At 44.1% G+C, this 18,102-nt stretch overlaps 1 protein-coding gene across 6 annotated transcripts in view; it reads left to right on the forward strand.

The window, feature by feature from the left end:
* The window catches only part of CACNA1A (calcium voltage-gated channel subunit alpha1 A), a 469,601-nt gene that overhangs the window by 248,930 nt on the left and 202,569 nt on the right, over window positions 1–18,102 (forward strand). For all 6 annotated transcript variants that reach the window (XM_073587384.1, XM_073587383.1, XM_073587379.1 and 3 more), the window contains exons 7-18: window positions 6,671–6,774; window positions 7,023–7,138; window positions 8,410–8,463; window positions 11,252–11,344; window positions 12,544–12,753; window positions 13,841–13,953; window positions 14,147–14,259; window positions 14,708–14,839; window positions 15,037–15,109; window positions 15,324–15,441; window positions 16,629–16,696; window positions 17,893–17,999. In XM_073587384.1, the coding sequence (XP_073443485.1) occupies window positions 6,671–6,774; window positions 7,023–7,138; window positions 8,410–8,463; window positions 11,252–11,344; window positions 12,544–12,753; window positions 13,841–13,953; window positions 14,147–14,259; window positions 14,708–14,839; window positions 15,037–15,109; window positions 15,324–15,441; window positions 16,629–16,696; window positions 17,893–17,999 (1,301 nt within the window). The remainder of the gene's footprint in view (window positions 1–6,670; window positions 6,775–7,022; window positions 7,139–8,409; window positions 8,464–11,251; window positions 11,345–12,543; window positions 12,754–13,840; window positions 13,954–14,146; window positions 14,260–14,707; window positions 14,840–15,036; window positions 15,110–15,323; window positions 15,442–16,628; window positions 16,697–17,892; window positions 18,000–18,102) is intronic.

Genomic DNA, 18,102 nt, shown 5'->3' on the forward strand with positions numbered 1-18,102 from the left:
AACACCACCATTAACAAGAGCCACCACTAACCAAACACCTCCATTAACAAGAGGCACCACTAACCAAACACCACCATTAACATGAGGCCCCACTAACCAAACACCACCATTAACAAGAGCCACCACTAACCAAACACCTCCATTAACAAGAGGCACCACTAGCCAAACACCACCATTAACAAGAGGCACCACTAACCAAATGCCTCCATTAACAAGAGGCCCCAATAACCAAACACCACCATTAACAAGAGGCCCCACTAACCAAACACCACCATTAACAAGAGGCCCCACTAACCAAACACCACCATTAACAAGAGGCCTCACTAACCAAACACCACCATTAACAAGAGGCCCCACTAACCAAACACCACCATTAACAAGAGGCCCCACTAACCAAACACCACCATTAGCAAGAGGCCCCACTAACCAAACACCACCATTAACAAGAGGCCTCACTAACCAAACACCACCATTAATAAGAGGCACCACTAACCAAACACCTCCATTAACAAGAGGCCCTACTAACCAAACACCACCATTAATAAGAGCTAGCACTAACCAAACACCACCATTAACAAGAGGCCTCACTAACCAAACACCACCATTAACAAGAGGCCCCACTAACCAAACACCACCATTAACAAGAGGCCCCACTAACCAAACACCACCATTAGCAAGAGGCCCCACTAACCAAACACCACCATTAACAAGAGGCCTCACTAACCAAACACCACCATTAATAAGAGGCACCACTAACCAAACACCACCATTAACAAGAGGCCCTACTAACCAAACACCACCATTAACAAGAGCTACCACTAACCAAACACCACCATTAACAAGAGGCCCCACTAACCAAACACCTCCATTAACAAGAGGCCCCACTAACCAAACACCACCATTAACAAGAGCCACCACTAACCAAACACCACCATTAACAAGAACCACCACTAACCAAACACCTCCATTAACAAGAGGCCCCACTAACCAAACACCACCATTAACAAGAGGCACCACTAACCAAACACCACCATTAACAAGAGGCACCACTAGCCAAACACCACCATTAACAAGAGGCACCACTAACCAAACACCACCATTAACAAGAGGCCCCACTAACCAAACACCACCATTAACAAGAGGCATCACTAACCAAACACAACCATTATCAAGAGCCACCACTAACTAAACACCACCATTAACAAGAGGCCCCACTAACCAAACACCACCATTAATAAGAGGCCCCACTAACCAAACGCCACCATTAACAAGAGGCATCACTAACCAAACACCACCATTAACTAGAGGCACCACTAACCATACACCGCCATTAACAAGAGGTACCACTAACCAAACACCACCATTAACAAGAGGCCCCACTAACCAAACACCACCATTAACAAGAGGCCCCACTAACCAAACAACACCATTAACAAGAGACACCACTAACCAAACACCACCATTAACAAGAGGCCCCACTAACCAAACACCACCATTAACAAGAGGCCCCACTAACCAAACACCACCATTAGCAAGAGGCCCCACTAACCAAACACCACCATTAACAAGAGGCCTCACTAACCAAACACCACCATTAATAAGAGGCACCACTAACCAAACACCTCCATTAACAAGAGGCCCTACTAACCAAACACCACCATTAATAAGAGCTACCACTAACCAAACACCACCATTAACAAGAGGCCTCACTAACCAAACACCACCATTAACAAGAGGCCCCACTAACCAAACACCACCATTAACAAGAGGCCCCACTAACCAAACACCACCATTAGCAAGAGGCCCCACTAACCAAACACCACCATTAACAAGAGGCCTCACTAACCAAACACCACCATTAATAAGAGGCACCACTAACCAAACACCACCATTAACAAGAGGCCCTACTAACCAAACACCACCATTAACAAGAGCTACCACTAACCAAACACCACCATTAACAAGAGGCCCCACTAACCAAACACCTCCATTAACAAGAGGCCCCACTAACCAAACACCACCATTAACAAGAGCCACCACTAACCAAACACCACCATTAACAAGAACCACCACTAACCAAACACCTCCATTAACAAGAGGCCCCACTAACCAAACACCACCATTAACAAGAGGCACCACTAACCAAACACCACCATTAACAAGAGGCACCACTAGCCAAACACCACCATTAACAAGAGGCACCACTAACCAAACACCACCATTAACAAGAGGCCCCACTAACCAAACACCACCATTAACAAGAGGCATCACTAACCAAACACAACCATTATCAAGAGCCACCACTAACTAAACACCACCATTAACAAGAGGCCCCACTAACCAAACACCACCATTAATAAGAGGCCCCACTAACCAAACGCCACCATTAACAAGAGGCATCACTAACCAAACACCACCATTAACTAGAGGCACCACTAACCATACACCGCCATTAACAAGAGGTACCACTAACCAAACACCACCATTAACAAGAGGCCCCACTAACCAAACACCACCATTAACAAGAGGCCCCACTAACCAAACAACACCATTAACAAGAGACACCACTAACCAAATAACACCATTAACAAGAGGCACCACTATCCAAATGCAACTATTAACAAGGGGCACCACTAACCAAACACAACTATTAACAATAGGCAACACTAACCAAACACCATGAACACCAAGGAGATCTCCAAACAAATCAGAGACCAAGTTGTTGAGAAGTATAAATCAGGGTTGGGGTATAAAAAAATTTCCCAATCTCTGATGATCCCCCAGAGCAACATAAAATCATTATCATCAAGTGGAAAGAACATGGTATCACAACAAACCTGCCAAGAGAGGACTGCCCAGCAAAACTCTCAGCCCAGGGAAGAAGGGCATTAATCAGAGAGGCAGCACTGTTATGATTGGGTCACCGAGGAGGAAAGCAAGACCAAGCTAAGCCACAGAAAACCAGAGAGGTTGGTAACTAAGTGGATTGCAGACCCCTGATCCTATCCACACAACTAGCAGTAGCCGTGGAGCGTATCTACGATGATTCTAGACGCCTCGACACAGCCGGAGAACTAGATAAGCCTAAAGAAAGAAAGGGGAAATCTAAACTGCCCCAGAGCAGACCCCAAAGGAATAGATAGCCCCCAAACATATATTGTCAGTGAGACAAGATAAAAACACAAACGCAGGTAGGAAAATAGGCTGAGCAAACGATGGGGCCCATACTAACAAGACAGGAAAGGAAAGACACTGTCTGCAATCATGCAAAAAAACCTGCAAAAAATGCCCAACACGTATGATAGAAAAAATACTGACGTCACTAGACTTCACCCACTATATCAGCACTCTGGTATATTCTGAAAGCACAGCAAAGAGAGGCTAATCTAATAAGGGACAAAAACAAACTGGCACAAGCAGTAACATAAGGATGGAAATTCAGCACAGCCCCAGCCGGGGCTGGCTGACCACACAAACCTGAAATTGACCAAACCAAATCAAATGTGAACAATAGCAAAAGAACACTTAGCTTGAGCATGCAGGGACTGAGCTGGAAACTAAGACCTCAGAAGGCAGGAAAAAATCACCAGCAGGGATAGAGGGAGTCGGCTGTCTTAAATTCAGTCAGAAACTCCCAATGTCTAATCGTCCTCCTCATTATCAGGTGGCAGGCCTCTGTTAATTAGATCTGCTCCATTACCTCCTGTAACCACCAGAGGGAGCCCGGAAAGAGAACTCACGACCGCTCTGTCAATATAAACATCTCCACTACCTTCACCAGTAACCAGAGGTAGGCCAGAAAGTGAATTCACAACACAGCACCGAAACCAAAGGTAACCCAAGGAGTTGTAGAGTTCCCAAGCCGAGACTGGATTATCTGTCCATACGACCACAATTAGCCATACACCATACCATAGAAGTGGTTTTGTGGAAGAGTGGGCAGAAAGAAGCCTTTACTTACACTCAAAAATTGTAAGGCTCATTTTGAGTTTACCAAAAGACATGTGGGAGACACCCTAAATGTATGGAGAAACATGCTGTGGTCAGATGAGACCAAAATTAATCTTTTTGGCTAACAAGATAAACACTATGTCTGGCGCAAAACCAACACAGCTCATTGCCCCAAGAACACCATCCCCACATTGAAACATGGTGGTAGCAGCATCATACTGTGGGGATGTTTTTTAGCAGCAGATACAGCGTAAATGGTCTGAGTCGAGGGGAAGATGGATGATGCGAAATATGAGAAAATTCTTAAGCTAAACCTGTTTCAGTTTGTCAGTGATTTGAGACTAGGGTGGAGGTTCACCTTCCAACAAGAAAATGTCCCAAAGCATACTGCTAAAAAAACACTTGAGTGTTTTAAAGGGAAATGTGTAAATGTTTTGAAGTGGATTAGTCAAAGCCCAGACCTTAATCCAATTGAGAATCTGTGGTCAGACTTCAAGATTGCTGTTCACCAGAGGAAACCATCTGACTTGAAGGAGCTGGTGCAGTTTTGCCTTGAGGAATTGGCAAAAATCCCAGGGGCAAGATGTGGAAAGCTCATAGAAAATTATCCAAAGCAACTTGCAGCTGTAATTGCCACAAAATGAGGCTCTACAAAGTACTGACTTTAGGGGGGTGACTAGTTATGCACACTGAAGATTTCAGTTATCTTTTACTATTTGTTGTTTGCTTGACAATAAAAAGAGAACCAAATATTAACAGTTACAGGCATGTTCTTTACATGAAATGACGCAAACCCTAAACAAAGGTTAAATTCCAAGTTTTGAGGCTGCAAAACACAACTGCCAAAGGGGGCGGGGAATACTTTTGCAAGCCACTATATGTTGTTACACGTTATTGATATGTGTGCAGTTCCTCTCTAGTCTGCATTGTATGACTCATGTGTTTTGTTGTGATGTAAACAATGGTTGCAGAATGTCGCAAGTAAAACAGGTAATTCCCCAAAATGTCTGAACACTGATAATTCTGCTGAAACCTGAACTGTTGCAATAATTCTTATCTTTTATATACAGTAGATAGTAATTAGACTTCATCAACCTGAATAAAAATTTGCTTTCTACATATTTCATGTCTATGGCAGAGTTGAATACAGGTCCCTTATAGACTATAAGGGCTCTTTCACACGTCCTGATATTTCCAGTAATGGAAAACCAGGTACTGTTCTACATCGCCAAGTGCTGAAGACAGCTCACATCACTGTCCCCTGCTCGCACCGTCATCAGCGCTAGCAGGGGACTTTCTTGAGAGTTGTATTCCGCTGATAACAGTGAGAGCAGGCGGCGGCTGATGACAATATTCAACAGCCGCCACCTGTGCTATAAAAAAAATAAAAATAAAATGGGTTCCCCTGTATTTTTGATAACCAGCCAGGCAAAACTGACAGCTGCAGGCTGCAACCCTCATCTGTCTGCTTTAGCTTGGCTGGTTGACAAAAATTAGGGTGAACCACGTCGTTTTGTAATATTATTTATTTAAATAATTAAAAATACGGTATGTGGACCTCTCTATTCTTCATAACCAGCCTTGCTAAAGCTAACAGCTGAGGGTTTAGCTCACAGCTGTCAGTTTTCTCTGGCTGGTTATCAAAAATACAGGGGAACCCCAGATCATTTTTTTTAAATTTGTATATTTACAGTGCAGCCGGTGGCTGATGAATATTCTCTTCAACCGCCCCCTGCTCTCACTGTTGTCAGCTAAATACAACTCTCAACATTGTCCCCTGCTAGCCCTGATCACAGCGCAAACAAGAGACAGTGAAGAGAGCGGTCTTCGGCACCCGGCGCTGGGCAAAAGCACGAAAAGCACCGATGATTTCCAGGTGCCAGTACGTGTCACACTAACGTCATCCGTGTGCACGTGAGCAGTATGTTTTGCGGACTGAGCTGCTGTTCAAAAATGGACATGTCAGCGTGTTTTGCCCACGGACACAAGGTCCGTAGAAACACACTGACATGTGCACAGACCCATTCACTTGAATGGGTCTGCTTGTGTAAGTGTCTCCAGTACATGTGAAAACTGTCACCTCTGGTACCAGAAACACTGACTTGTGAAAGAGCCTTAAGGCTGGGTTCACACATTGTTGCCGAATTGCAATTCTTCTAAAATTTCCCTAATTTGGGACAAGAAAAACACCTTTCCTACAATGTGTGAACCCAGCCTTAAAGGAGTTGTTCAACACCTTAATACATTTTTTTCTGGACATGAATGGTTTTAAAATAAAGCATACTCACACTTCTGCAACCTCAGAAATTCAAAGAGGTCTTCACAGTCTCTGGAAGCAATGTGTGCTCTATTGGTAAGTTACCAGGACTGCTGCAGCCTTTGATTGACTGCAACGGTCAGGTAACTAGAAGTGTGTGGGATCAGAAAAACATTAGTCTAGTGATCTGACCGCTGCTGCCAATCTGACATTGCTTCTGCAGCCAGCTCAGACCAGCGGAGTAGCCTGCGCTGGATTCATGCGGTTGCTTAAAGGCGAGTAACCCTCCATTTATTATAAAATCATGAAAGCTGTAATACAATGTATACAAGGGTCCTACAGCCCGCTATAAATATGAGATCATTGACCTCAGGTAATCTCTGCGTTTACTGATATGTTATGACTATTCCTGCTTCTGTCCATGTAACCAGCTTTCTTATATCACTTTTTTCTTATGTGCAGAGTAATGATGTGTTTGGAAGTGCATGGAACTGGCTCTACTTCATCCCCCTTATTATAATTGGCTCCTTCTTCATGCTTAATCTTGTTCTGGGTGTTCTTTCTGGGTAAGTTCAACTGAAATCAAGGCTGTAAAGTAATTGCTTTGGTGCTACAGTTGCAGGAGACTGTAATGGGGGTGTATGATCCCTGTGTGCGCTCCATGGTGCACGTGCCGTGCACGGTTGTGTGCGCTCCATGGTGCACATGTGCCGTGCACGGCTGTGTGCGCTCCATGGTGCACACCTGCGGCGCACATCCGGCCTGTATATCACACTCGTCTTATCTATTATCTTGTATGTTTTGTATTTTATAGAGAGTTTGCCAAAGAGAGAGAGCGAGTAGAAAACCGTAGAGCGTTCATGAAACTGAGGAGACAGCAGCAGATTGAAAGGGAGCTGAATGGCTACATGGAGTGGATTTCCAAAGCAGGTGGGTCAGCGACATCCGTTTAGGAACATATTGAGTCCAGTCTCTGCAGACATGTTACCCAGATTTCTTTTCTGCTCAGTCAGTAAGTCTTGTGATTTTTCTTAAGGAAAGTTGTACAATTACTGTAGATTTTAGGAGTCGCTTACATTTTTTTTTTAGTGAGGATGTAATGTTTAGGCACATGGCGGCAATCTATGGGGGTCTATAATGAATGAATATCCTCCATCCTGAAGGAAGGTCTGATCAGCGCCACAATAGTCATGATTCCTCACACAAAGTCACTACTGCCCCCTGCTGCAGCATGAGGGAAAGACCAGTAACATCGAGTAATGCCGATAGTTCACGCTATTTTCCAGGCACCAGCAATCAATACCATATTACTGGCTCATGTGTGACCTCAGATATATACCACGCGGCTGAGCAGCTTCCTCCAGGATTTTTTTCCCTTTATTCCCTAAGTGTTCTTGTATCCAGCCCTGAATCAGCAGTCCTGAATATCATGTTGGCTTAGGGTTACCAGATCATAGATGGTAATTTTGACATACATTAATTATCCATGGTCTATATCAGAATACTAGAAATCTGCAGGCATCCGCAGTCCGGTGGTGCGTCCTGATGTGATCTGACACCATTACAATCCCAGTATCACAATGCTTTAACCTTCTGACACCAGTCTGCGGGTTCCATAAACGTAAAGCAACCGTAGGATAAGTGCCCGCCATGTCTTTATTCATGTTGAGGTTCAGGAAAAAAGCTGGTGGTCCTTTCCCTGTAGTTACTACGCCAGCACTATTGCAGCCGCGTGTTTTTGAGGTGGTTTTGCGGCTATTTTTTAGGCTAGTTCCAAGCAGAATCTGCCTGGAAAAAAGATGAGTGGATGAACCTCGAGATGAACAACCATAAATTGGCCAACTTTGCCCCCAGGTCACAGTTAGGAAAGAATTTCTGAGATACTGCAGTTACTAGGAAGGTTTATAAGATGTAGCTTAGGTCAGAATTTGGGGGCACCGGTCTGAAAAAATGGGTCTTGTTCATTGGGGAAATGTGAAAATATATGGAATGAAAAAGGTGATTATGGCAAATTAGGGGGTGGCGACAGGAGGATAACAATTATAACAAGGTGGTCCTCAGCAGATCACGCGGGATGGTTGGACGGTTACTGTAAATGTGCCGATGTGTAATGACCGCTCATTCTCCTGAACAGTCTTGCTATATTCTGCTGTGTCTCCTGTTTTTATTTTGCTTTCTGTTTTTTATTTTGCCCTGTGCAGAGGAGGTGATCCTTGCTGAAGATGACAGTGATGTGGAGAGACTGCCTTACGATGGTAATTCAACTCTTGATGAGGCCGATGGGATGACATAGGAAAGACAGTCAGTTATTCTATGACGGGGACAAGACACCAGCACAGGCCTCTATATATGAAGGCATCTGTAGATGGCCATGCAAATGACATCGCTATCTTACCAGCCCTCACCATGAATATATACATTCATATTGGCAGCTTATGCCTGTAAAAAACAAACACAAAGGATCAGGCATGTCGAATCCAATAGCCCCCACCGTGATTTCTTGGCCAAGTGTTCAGTACTTTAGATCTTTTGCCATTTCCAGCTGCATATTGCTACTTACCACCAACAACCCATAAAGGCGGTCATAGACTTTCAATACAGCTGATGGCTAGTCATACTTACCACCACCGTACGTGTACATGCTCAGTATAGCTGCCCATGAAGGTGGGAAAGAAGAGAAATGGTTGTAGCCAAATACCGCTGGCGGCAGCTTATCTCCCTTTATGATGAGTGACACCGAATTGCAGCGTGCCTGGTCCTTCTGTTCCCCCACATCCGCCACCACGGAGGGTCGAACACCTCCATGCACAGTAGACAGCCGGCCAGTTGGACAAAAATCATCGGCTAATTCAAATGACATTCATCTAATATACGACCTTACACCTCCTGGGGCCTTCGCAGTGTGCTGAATAGTGCAGATTCCATTGATTAAATTGCATAAATCTACTGTAATTTCTTGCTTATTAGTGATGAGTGAGCTCAGATAAGGGGTTATCTTCTCATGTGCAAACAGAGTGACTTCTGCGTGCTCGAAAAATATGCTCGAGTCCCTGCGGTTGCATGTCATGCAGGGATTGCCTGTTTGTTAGACAGTCCCCGTATGTCTAACAGCTGCGGAGATTCGAACATATTTTTCGAGCACGCCGAACACCCTCGGTTAGCACCCGAGCGTACTTGGATAACGCCTTATAGAGTACGTTCGCTCATCACTATTGCTTATGTTTAAATCTAGTGGTCAAAGACTATGGACAGTTTTCACATAAATATTGAATTTTAATTTTCTCACGTGGCTATGTCTCTTCCAATAAGGCTGCATTCATGTGTCCATGTTTTCTGGTCCATGTACAGATAGCAATGCCCGGACTGACTGCTGACCCAAACTACCATCCACACAGGCATATACGAGTTAGTGAAAGTCAGGAGACCTACGGTCAGTCCGGGCATTGTGCTCAGTACATGGACCACGAAACACAAATATGTGAATGCAGCCTTAAAGAAGCCCTCCTACTCCTTCTCTTTCCAGCAAAGTTTTTATCCTCTTAATATATTGTTGCCATCATATAATACAGCACTTTGTACTCACAATTGCTCACTTTGCCTTTCTTCCTAGCTAATTCTTCTCTTTTTCATTAGGTCTATGACATCACGTGATTAAAAATTGACTAGCTGAGTTCTTCTATGCTCTATGTAGAAACAGGAGGTCAATTTTCCCTGTATGAGTGTTGAGTCACAGCAAAAGTTTATGGGAGGGGGAGGAGGAAGCAGCTGGGTCAGGAGTTGGAGTGGGGAATGATAAATGCAGGGACAAGAGACTCCGTGGTTCTGCATAGAACAGAGAAAAGAGATGGATTTACTGCGTAGAAAGGCAAAATAAGCAATTGTAAGTACACAGTGCTGTATAATATGATGACTGCAATATATTAAGAGGATAAAAACTTTGATGGGAGGAGGAGGAGGAGGGCTTCTGTAAAGGGGTGTTCTCAAGTCTGAAAATTATAACCTATGCATTGGATAGGGGATATCTTCCAGATCGCTGGGGGTCCAACTTCTGGGGCCCTTAGTGATCTTGAGAACAAGGGCGTATGAATAGAGTTCTGGCCGATCATGTGCACCTTCGTTCCATTCATTCTTAATTGGACCACCGGGGATTGGCGAGTGCTACCCTCGGTTGGTCTTGGGCACTCCCATAAGAATGAATGGAGGAGCATTGTGCATGATTGACCACTGCTACATTCACATTCCCCGGTGCTGCTGCTTCCACTACCTTTTACATACCAGCACAGTTTTGCACCTCTAGTGATTTCTCCTCCAGCTCATCACTTACCCTTTGTGAGGGCAGACACTAATGCTTAGCAGTATGTGATTTCCTCCCCCTGCCGAGTCTATGGTGTGTGCCCTCCTTTCTCTCTGCCTCATACATAGCATTTGATTTCCTAGCCTTCCGACCTATCAAGACTTTGATATAGTGTAGTCTGTGTGTTGTGCTTTCCTTGAAAACATGAATGGTTTTCCTGGTATTTTATCATCCCTGTACAATCTCTTCCCCCTCTGGTCTGCAATCTCTAACACTGAGAGAAGGGACTGTAGAGTTGAGGAAACCAACACAACCAGAAAGACTGTGCTGTCTGTTCTGTGTCAGAAGCAGCAGGACAACCAGCTCTGGAAGGGAGTAGCACAGACTGCACAGCAGTAAAATAATCCATTTTTTTCAAGGAAACCTGTCACCTGAATCACGCTGCCCAAATCACAGGCAGCATGAATCAGAGACTAGCTGCACAATTCTGATTCATGCTGGTTTTGGCAGCATGAATCACGTGGCACATTCCCTTTAATGAAAACCACAATGTATTTAGAAAGTTGCCTCTTTTTTTTTTGCACGTAGAACACAAATTTACCAAAATGACTGCAAAGGTGTCCATAACCTTTGATCTTAAGTACTTTTATCATTCAGCTTCTGCATTTATGGTTGTAACATCGATTTGTACTATTTACTGTGTAATAACAAGGTGCATTAATACGTAACTGAATATTTTCTTATCACAGGAGCCCTGCGAAGACCCACGATCAAGAAAAATAAGACGGAACTACTCAATGCCGATGAAGGAGAGGAGGCAATTGGAGACATTGCTTCTGTGGGTACGTATGTGCCCAGCAAATAAGCTGCAAGGTGCACCATGGAAGAAGAACAGATCCTTAAAGGGGTTCCCCAGTTCGGACAAAGCTTTTTTGTTCGAAGTGTTCCCTAATACATAGTACACATTGAAATTAACAAGCTATGTGCAACACAGCTGCTGAGCCATCAAAAGCCAGAGACATGTTTGTTCCATTTTCTGTTCTCCTCATAGATGAGCACCCTGAATGGTGGTTGCTGCATAATGGAGTACATGGAAATGATTTTTTCAAATCAGACGAACCTGTTAAGAATATAACTGATAATGATAGGTAGGGACCAAATAAGAAAGGAAGAACTCTTAAAGGGAAGCTGATATTAGCATTTACCCCTAGGAGTGCTTTATCAGCCTTCTAATCCCCCCCCTACAGAGGGGGCGTCAAGCACTGTCCAGAGACGCCCATGGGATCACTCCACGCTGATTATCATGCGGTGACAATCAATTATAAAGGCCATTTCTTAGGTGTGCAGAATAGCTGTGATCTAATGAAGGGCTTGCAGGGACACCAATAAAGTGGCACAAGGGTGTTGGACACAGTTTATATAACGGTGACAGGTTCCCTTTAATGATGCCTGTATTATCCTTAAATGCTAAATACAGAGTATGTGTTTAAAATGATGTTTTATTTTCCCTGTTCTTCCTGCCTGCGGTAAGCGGACCTGTCCAAGACCGCTGTCAATCAATGCTGCTGTGCCCCGGAAGCATGCCCACTGCAGTGTGACTGACATCCCGGCGTCCCTCTTCCCTTCCTCCACTCATTGTACAAGCCTGGTTTAGCGGTCCCGGACTAGTACGCTGTGTGGAAATATAAAATATTTGAGAAGATCAGCGTTCTCAGCAGCACATCGCCCTGTACGAGCAGCAGGTCCTGTGCTGACCATGATCTATGACCTGAAGTGTGGTCAGCCCTTGTACACAAACTATTAAATGTCCGCTGACCGGCAAACATATTGTCGACCGGTGGTCATTTAACGCTACACATTACATAGTGTAAGTAAACCTTTACCTTTAGTCCTGAGCGAAGGTTGGTCTTTAGAGGAGCTGGTCATCTCCTTTGAGGTATTCTTGATGAAGTAACGTCACTTGACCCAGCTAGAATCAACGATGATGGCAATGCCCTTTTTTGTTAATTTTTCATGTTTATCTTGCCTTTCTACCTTACAGGCTCTCCTTTTGCCCGTGCCAGTATTAAAAGTGCCAAGATGGAAAATTCCTCATATCTACATAAGAAGGAACGACGCTTACGTTTCTACATCCGGCGTATGGTGAAGACTCAGGCCTTCTACTGGGTGGTTCTAGGCCTAGTAGCACTGAACACGCTGTGCGTGGCAATTGTGCACTACGACCAGCCTGAACAGCTAAGTAATTTTCTCTGTGAGTATCTTGCCACATTTGCTCAAAAAGATTTTCGTTGCCTTTTTTAACTATATATATCATCCTGCCAAACACCACCTTGGAGCCCAAAAGTCCGGATGTGGGCCTGTATCTGCCTGTTTAGGGTTTTGTTTTTTAATTAATAGTGAAGACTGAACGTGCTGGGATACGGCGTTATCCATGCTCGAGTGCTAACCGAGTGTCTTCGGTGTGCTTGAAAAACATGTTCGAGTCCCCGCAGTTGCATGTCTTGCGGCTGTTTGACAGACATGCAGGGATTACCTGGTGAACATAGCCTGAATGACAGCTCCTCATAGTCCCTCCTCTCTGCTGCTCATTCTCCACCCACATAGCCTGATTGACCACTCCTCAGCGTCCCTCCTCTCTGCTGCTCATTCTCCACCCACATAGTCTGACTGATAGATCCTCAATGTCTTTCCTGTCTGCTACTCATTATCCACTCACCTAAGCAGATGAATGACAGCTCCTCAATTTTCCCCCTGCCTGCTGAGATCTTACACTGCCCAGTACAAGCTGTCACTGTAAATCAGGCAGAGAGGACAGAGAATGAACAAATTTGGATTTATAATCTCTCATTCTATAGCTGGACTCTTAAAAAGCTCATTTTAATATCAGGATTATGCAAGCATTCAGTCATGGATTTTAACAGTACATCAGTGTCATCAGGTCTAAGAAATCAATTTAATAATGCATAAAATTTGTACTGTGCAATCTGGTGACATCAGTATTACATTCAGTCAGAGGGCAGTTATGTGTATTTCCTACATAGCCCGCATTAGTGAAATGAATGGTATAATGTGTGTATCTGCTTTCTTTTGCATATTTGATACATACAGTACAGTTGATAATTCTGGGTACAGTGACGGTGTCTATTTTGTTACTACGAAATTAACAAATTTGGATTATATTTGAAAATTGTCTTATGTGCAGTCTCAGCATAACTCACAGTACACAGTGACAGGTCGCAAGGCAACATAATGGTCGAACAATCTGAAACTTTTCAGGCCATATACCATTTATTCTATATGTATATTTCCGATTTTGACTTTATTTTCTGTATTTTTAGACTATGCAGAATTCATTTTCCTTGGGCTCTTTATGTCCGAAATGTTTATAAAAATGTACGGTCTTGGAACCAGGCCTTATTTTCACTCATCGTTTAACTGCTTTGACTGTGCCGTAAGTCTAGAAAAATTACTTTTCTATGTTTGATAGTTTTTTTTTCTCTGATATCATGTTTACATTTGACATTAAAGTAGAAACCTTTGATAAATTGCCGATACAGCAATCGTACCCTACAACACGTGATTTTGGCCTTTTAGCTGAATTGTGCGCCAATATGAATTGCGTATAATGCCTTCTATGTTATCAGGTTATCACTGGGAGCATCTTTGAGGTAATATGGGCAATGGTGAAGCCCGGGACCTCCTTTGGGATCAGCGTCTTAAGAGCCCTCCGCTTGCTGCGCATATTCAAGGTTACAAAGTAGGTATCAGAGAAACGAATATAAAACATGTACCATAATCTCACCATGTGTCGTGAGGGTCCACTGATTTGAAGTAACCAAACTTATGGACATTGCTTCTAACATGTGCTCGTCCCAGAGTGGCAGTCATTTCACTAGTTTTTGGGGATCCTTATAATGCTTCTCCTTTCTGCTCAATTCACATATTAAATGTAAAATCAAATCGAGTAATAAAGATTCAAACCATATAAGGTTCGTAGAAATAGAGAATGGTGCCCATCTCAAGCTTGTCCCAATAACATTGGTGGTACGAAGCTGCTCAAGACTTTCCGTTTCGAGAAGCGTCATAATATTGCCCACCAAAAGACAGGAGGACCAGTTTTAGGATAATGCATCCCATGTTTCCTGGAAAGTGATCAGTAGAAGGGATTTTATTTTTATCTAGCGACCATGTTTTTTCTTCTCCAGGTATTGGGCCTCTCTTCGTAACCTGGTAATCTCATTGCTCAGCTCAATGAAGTCCATCATCAGTTTGCTGTTCCTGCTCTTCCTTTTCATTGTGGTCTTTGCCTTACTGGGGATGCAGCTGTTTGGTGGACAGTAAGTAGTCACTGGGGAGCTCATAATTGGCAAAGTTGGACTTAGTTTGAGCATTTACTTCCAGATTCTTTCACAGGTACATCTGAGCACTTGGGGACTGAGCAGAGGTTGTGGGACTCTTCTTCTTGCATGAGGGGGTTTGAGATGGATGGCAAGTTGGACACCATTCTCTTCATGTTTTCTGGTTTTGTTTACAGGTTTAATTTCACTGACAAAACCCCATCTACCAACTTTGATAATTTTCCTGCAGCAATAATGACTGTCTTTCAGGTATGAAATTCAGTAATTTCTCCCGTACCGTTAGAATCCTAGAAGGTTAGAATCATGCAATGTTAGCGTTGGAAGGAACCTCCAGGGTCATCATATCCAACCCCCTGCTCAATGCAGGAGTCACTAAACTATCTCAGACAGATAGATGTCTGTCCAGCCTCTTTACCTTCAGGCAGCTGGAACTTTAGTAACACTTTATTCTCTGTAACATTAGATACTGACCGGGGAAGACTGGAACGCAGTAATGTATGATGGCATCAAGTCTCAGGGAGGAGTGAAAACTGGAATGGTGTCCTCTGTTTATTTTATCATCCTCACCCTTTTTGGGAACTGTATCCTTATACTGAGTTCTACAAAATGTCAGATGTGTGTATTGTGAATCTAAAACCGAGGGTACAAACGAAGGATTATGGCACTCAAACTATGTGTAACTACGTGCAGGAGGGATATATGTCACCACGGAGCAGGCAGACCAACAGTAAAAGGGGAGGTTTATTTACAGGAAGTAATACTGGTAAACATACAGTATAACAGAGAAAAATTCTGTAAGAGGTTATATCAGGAACTGTAAAAGTATAAGGGGTGCAAACAACAGAAGTTATTTTCTTATGGGGAAGAAACTTATCAGTTCTCGGAGATCTTGATTGCAGAGATCACTCTTCTCCAACGTAGGCACCGAGGCACAAGCGGTGCTTGATGTCCTCTGTCTCTGGGGTCCTGGGTATAGTCCAACTGTAGTATGGGGGGTTAACGTGGGAGCCCAAGGGGTCTGCGGATGGCAGTATCCCCCTGTACTCAAGGTCCTTCCCTCTGCTGCGACAGCGGCGTTCTCTCACCATGGTCAGGGGCTCTGCCTGGGACAGTCTCCCCTGACAGGTCAGTGTCACGTTACGGTAGGTCCCTTGGTCACAGGGAAGCGTCTCAGGGTAAGGCAGGGTCTCTCTGCAGGGGAGCGTCTTGTCAAGATATGTGGTCTGTCTGTGGGGCAGGATTTTCTCAAGGAGGGGAGTCAACAGCCTTCCTGGCGGTGCAGTGACAGGCCTCACGTACTCACTGCACACCGCCTGTGTCCGCGGTCTCTCAGTCTCCAGCCGCTGCACCCGTCTGCTCTCTGCTCCTGTGTCAGCATCCTCCTCCTTCTCCTCTCTGCGCTGCTCTGCTGAAAGCGCGCACAGTTCTCCCACTCCCAGTCCTGACCTCTTCCTGTTCCTGGTTACCGTCCAGTTCCCTAAAGCATCCCCCGGGGAACCTAACACCCTGCTTAATGGTTCCGGGCACGGAGCCAGGAAGGCAACTCCCACTTGACTCCTACGGTGCTTCACCCCCTTACATATGCAAAATGTTTGGGTTTGTGCCTAAAGACTTGAGATGCATAATAGTCTTCAACTTTTGCCATGGCCAATTCCATTATACCTCTGGTAAACTTCCTATGAGAAGTTTCTGGTAGAAGGTAGTCCACCTCCAGGTAATATATATACACAAAATAAGGTCAATATTCTCTTTAACCTCCCCTTCATAGACACACTGCTGAATGTCTTCTTAGCTATCGCTGTGGACAATCTTGCAAATGCTCAGGAGCTGACCAAGGTATGTTGTCATCTGTATGTTCTGTACCACGCTGAAAAAGGCTGAGTTCACATCACATAGGTGTTCTCTTTCACAACTCCATCTGCAGCTACTCTCTGAATCCCTAAAAAATGCGAATCAGTCATTCCTCTAACAGAGGCTTAAACTTCAATGAGGCAAACAGAGTCAAAATATGAAACTTTTGATTCTGGTCGGCCTCCTTTCCGGTGGTTTCCATCTTTTTAGCTGGAGGCAATACAGTAGTAGATTACGCTATTCGGATGGGGACATGTGTTGTGAACTCGGCTAAAGGCTATTTTGATGTTATTACAGTCAAGAGGTATCATGGCGAGATAGGTGCAAAATTTACTGAAAGTTGTAGGGAATAATTAGAGTGTAAAGTATATTACACGGACTGTCATAGAAAAAAATCTACACGTATCTGTGCTTGTTAAGAGCAAACTGTACATTTGCACCATTTTCCATTACTAAATGTGGCTTACGCTACGTCTCCTCAGAAACAATGCCCATTTATCTATTCACAATTTGATTAATAAGGTAAAAAGTGAAAAAATTCAAGCCATGACATTTGCCATTATAACTAGGGATGGGCGAACCCGAACTGTAAAGTTCTGGACCCGTACCGAACACAGTGTGCGGTCACAAGGTTCCGAACACGGGTTTCCATGTAAAGTTCGGGTCCAGGGCCTGTAAAAGCATAAAATTAATAAACATTATAATTATACTTGCCTGTCCAGCAACGCGTAATCCCTTCCCGCTGTCTCCCGGCCGCATCTGTTTCCGGGGCCGAACATTAACTTCCGGCGGTATTCACCGAACTCGGCAGTCTTCGGCTTTTTCCGGCAGTGTTCGTGTGGTGACTTCAGGGTTCACCCGAGTTCATGGCTCAGGCCATGATCTCGGGTGAACTCTGACGTCACCGCATGAACACTGCCGACGCCGGCCAAAAATTGTCGAGCAGTGGCGTGAATAACCCGGACGTTAATGAGCGGCCCCGGAAGTAGATGCAGCCGGGAGACAGCGAGATGGGAGGACGCGTTGCTGGACCGGAAAGTATAATTATAATGTTTATTATTAATTTTATGCTTTGTTTTACAAAGGGAAGTCATAAAAGCTCCAGTAGTTGTAATATGTAGCTGTCCCAATCATTTTGTCCTCATGTATTTATGTTGTGCACACATCTAAATATATTATAGGATGAGCAGGAGGAAGAGGAGGCAGCTAATCAGAAATTAGCAATGCAAAAAGCAAAAGAGGTGGCAGAAGTCAGTCCCCTGTCAACTACCAATATGTCTATAGCAGCGTAAGTACTCACTCTCCTGCATCAGTGATTTTTCTTTTCATTTTCTACATTATGATTGAACCTGTCTGTCGAGCTATTTACCTACATCATATCAATTTATTTA

This window comes from Dendrobates tinctorius, unplaced genomic scaffold, assembly GCF_039654945.1.
Source record: "Dendrobates tinctorius isolate UK_male_01 unplaced genomic scaffold, ASM3965494v1 ptg000099l, whole genome shotgun sequence".
In the NCBI taxonomy this organism is placed as follows: Eukaryota; Metazoa; Chordata; class Amphibia; order Anura; family Dendrobatidae; genus Dendrobates; species Dendrobates tinctorius.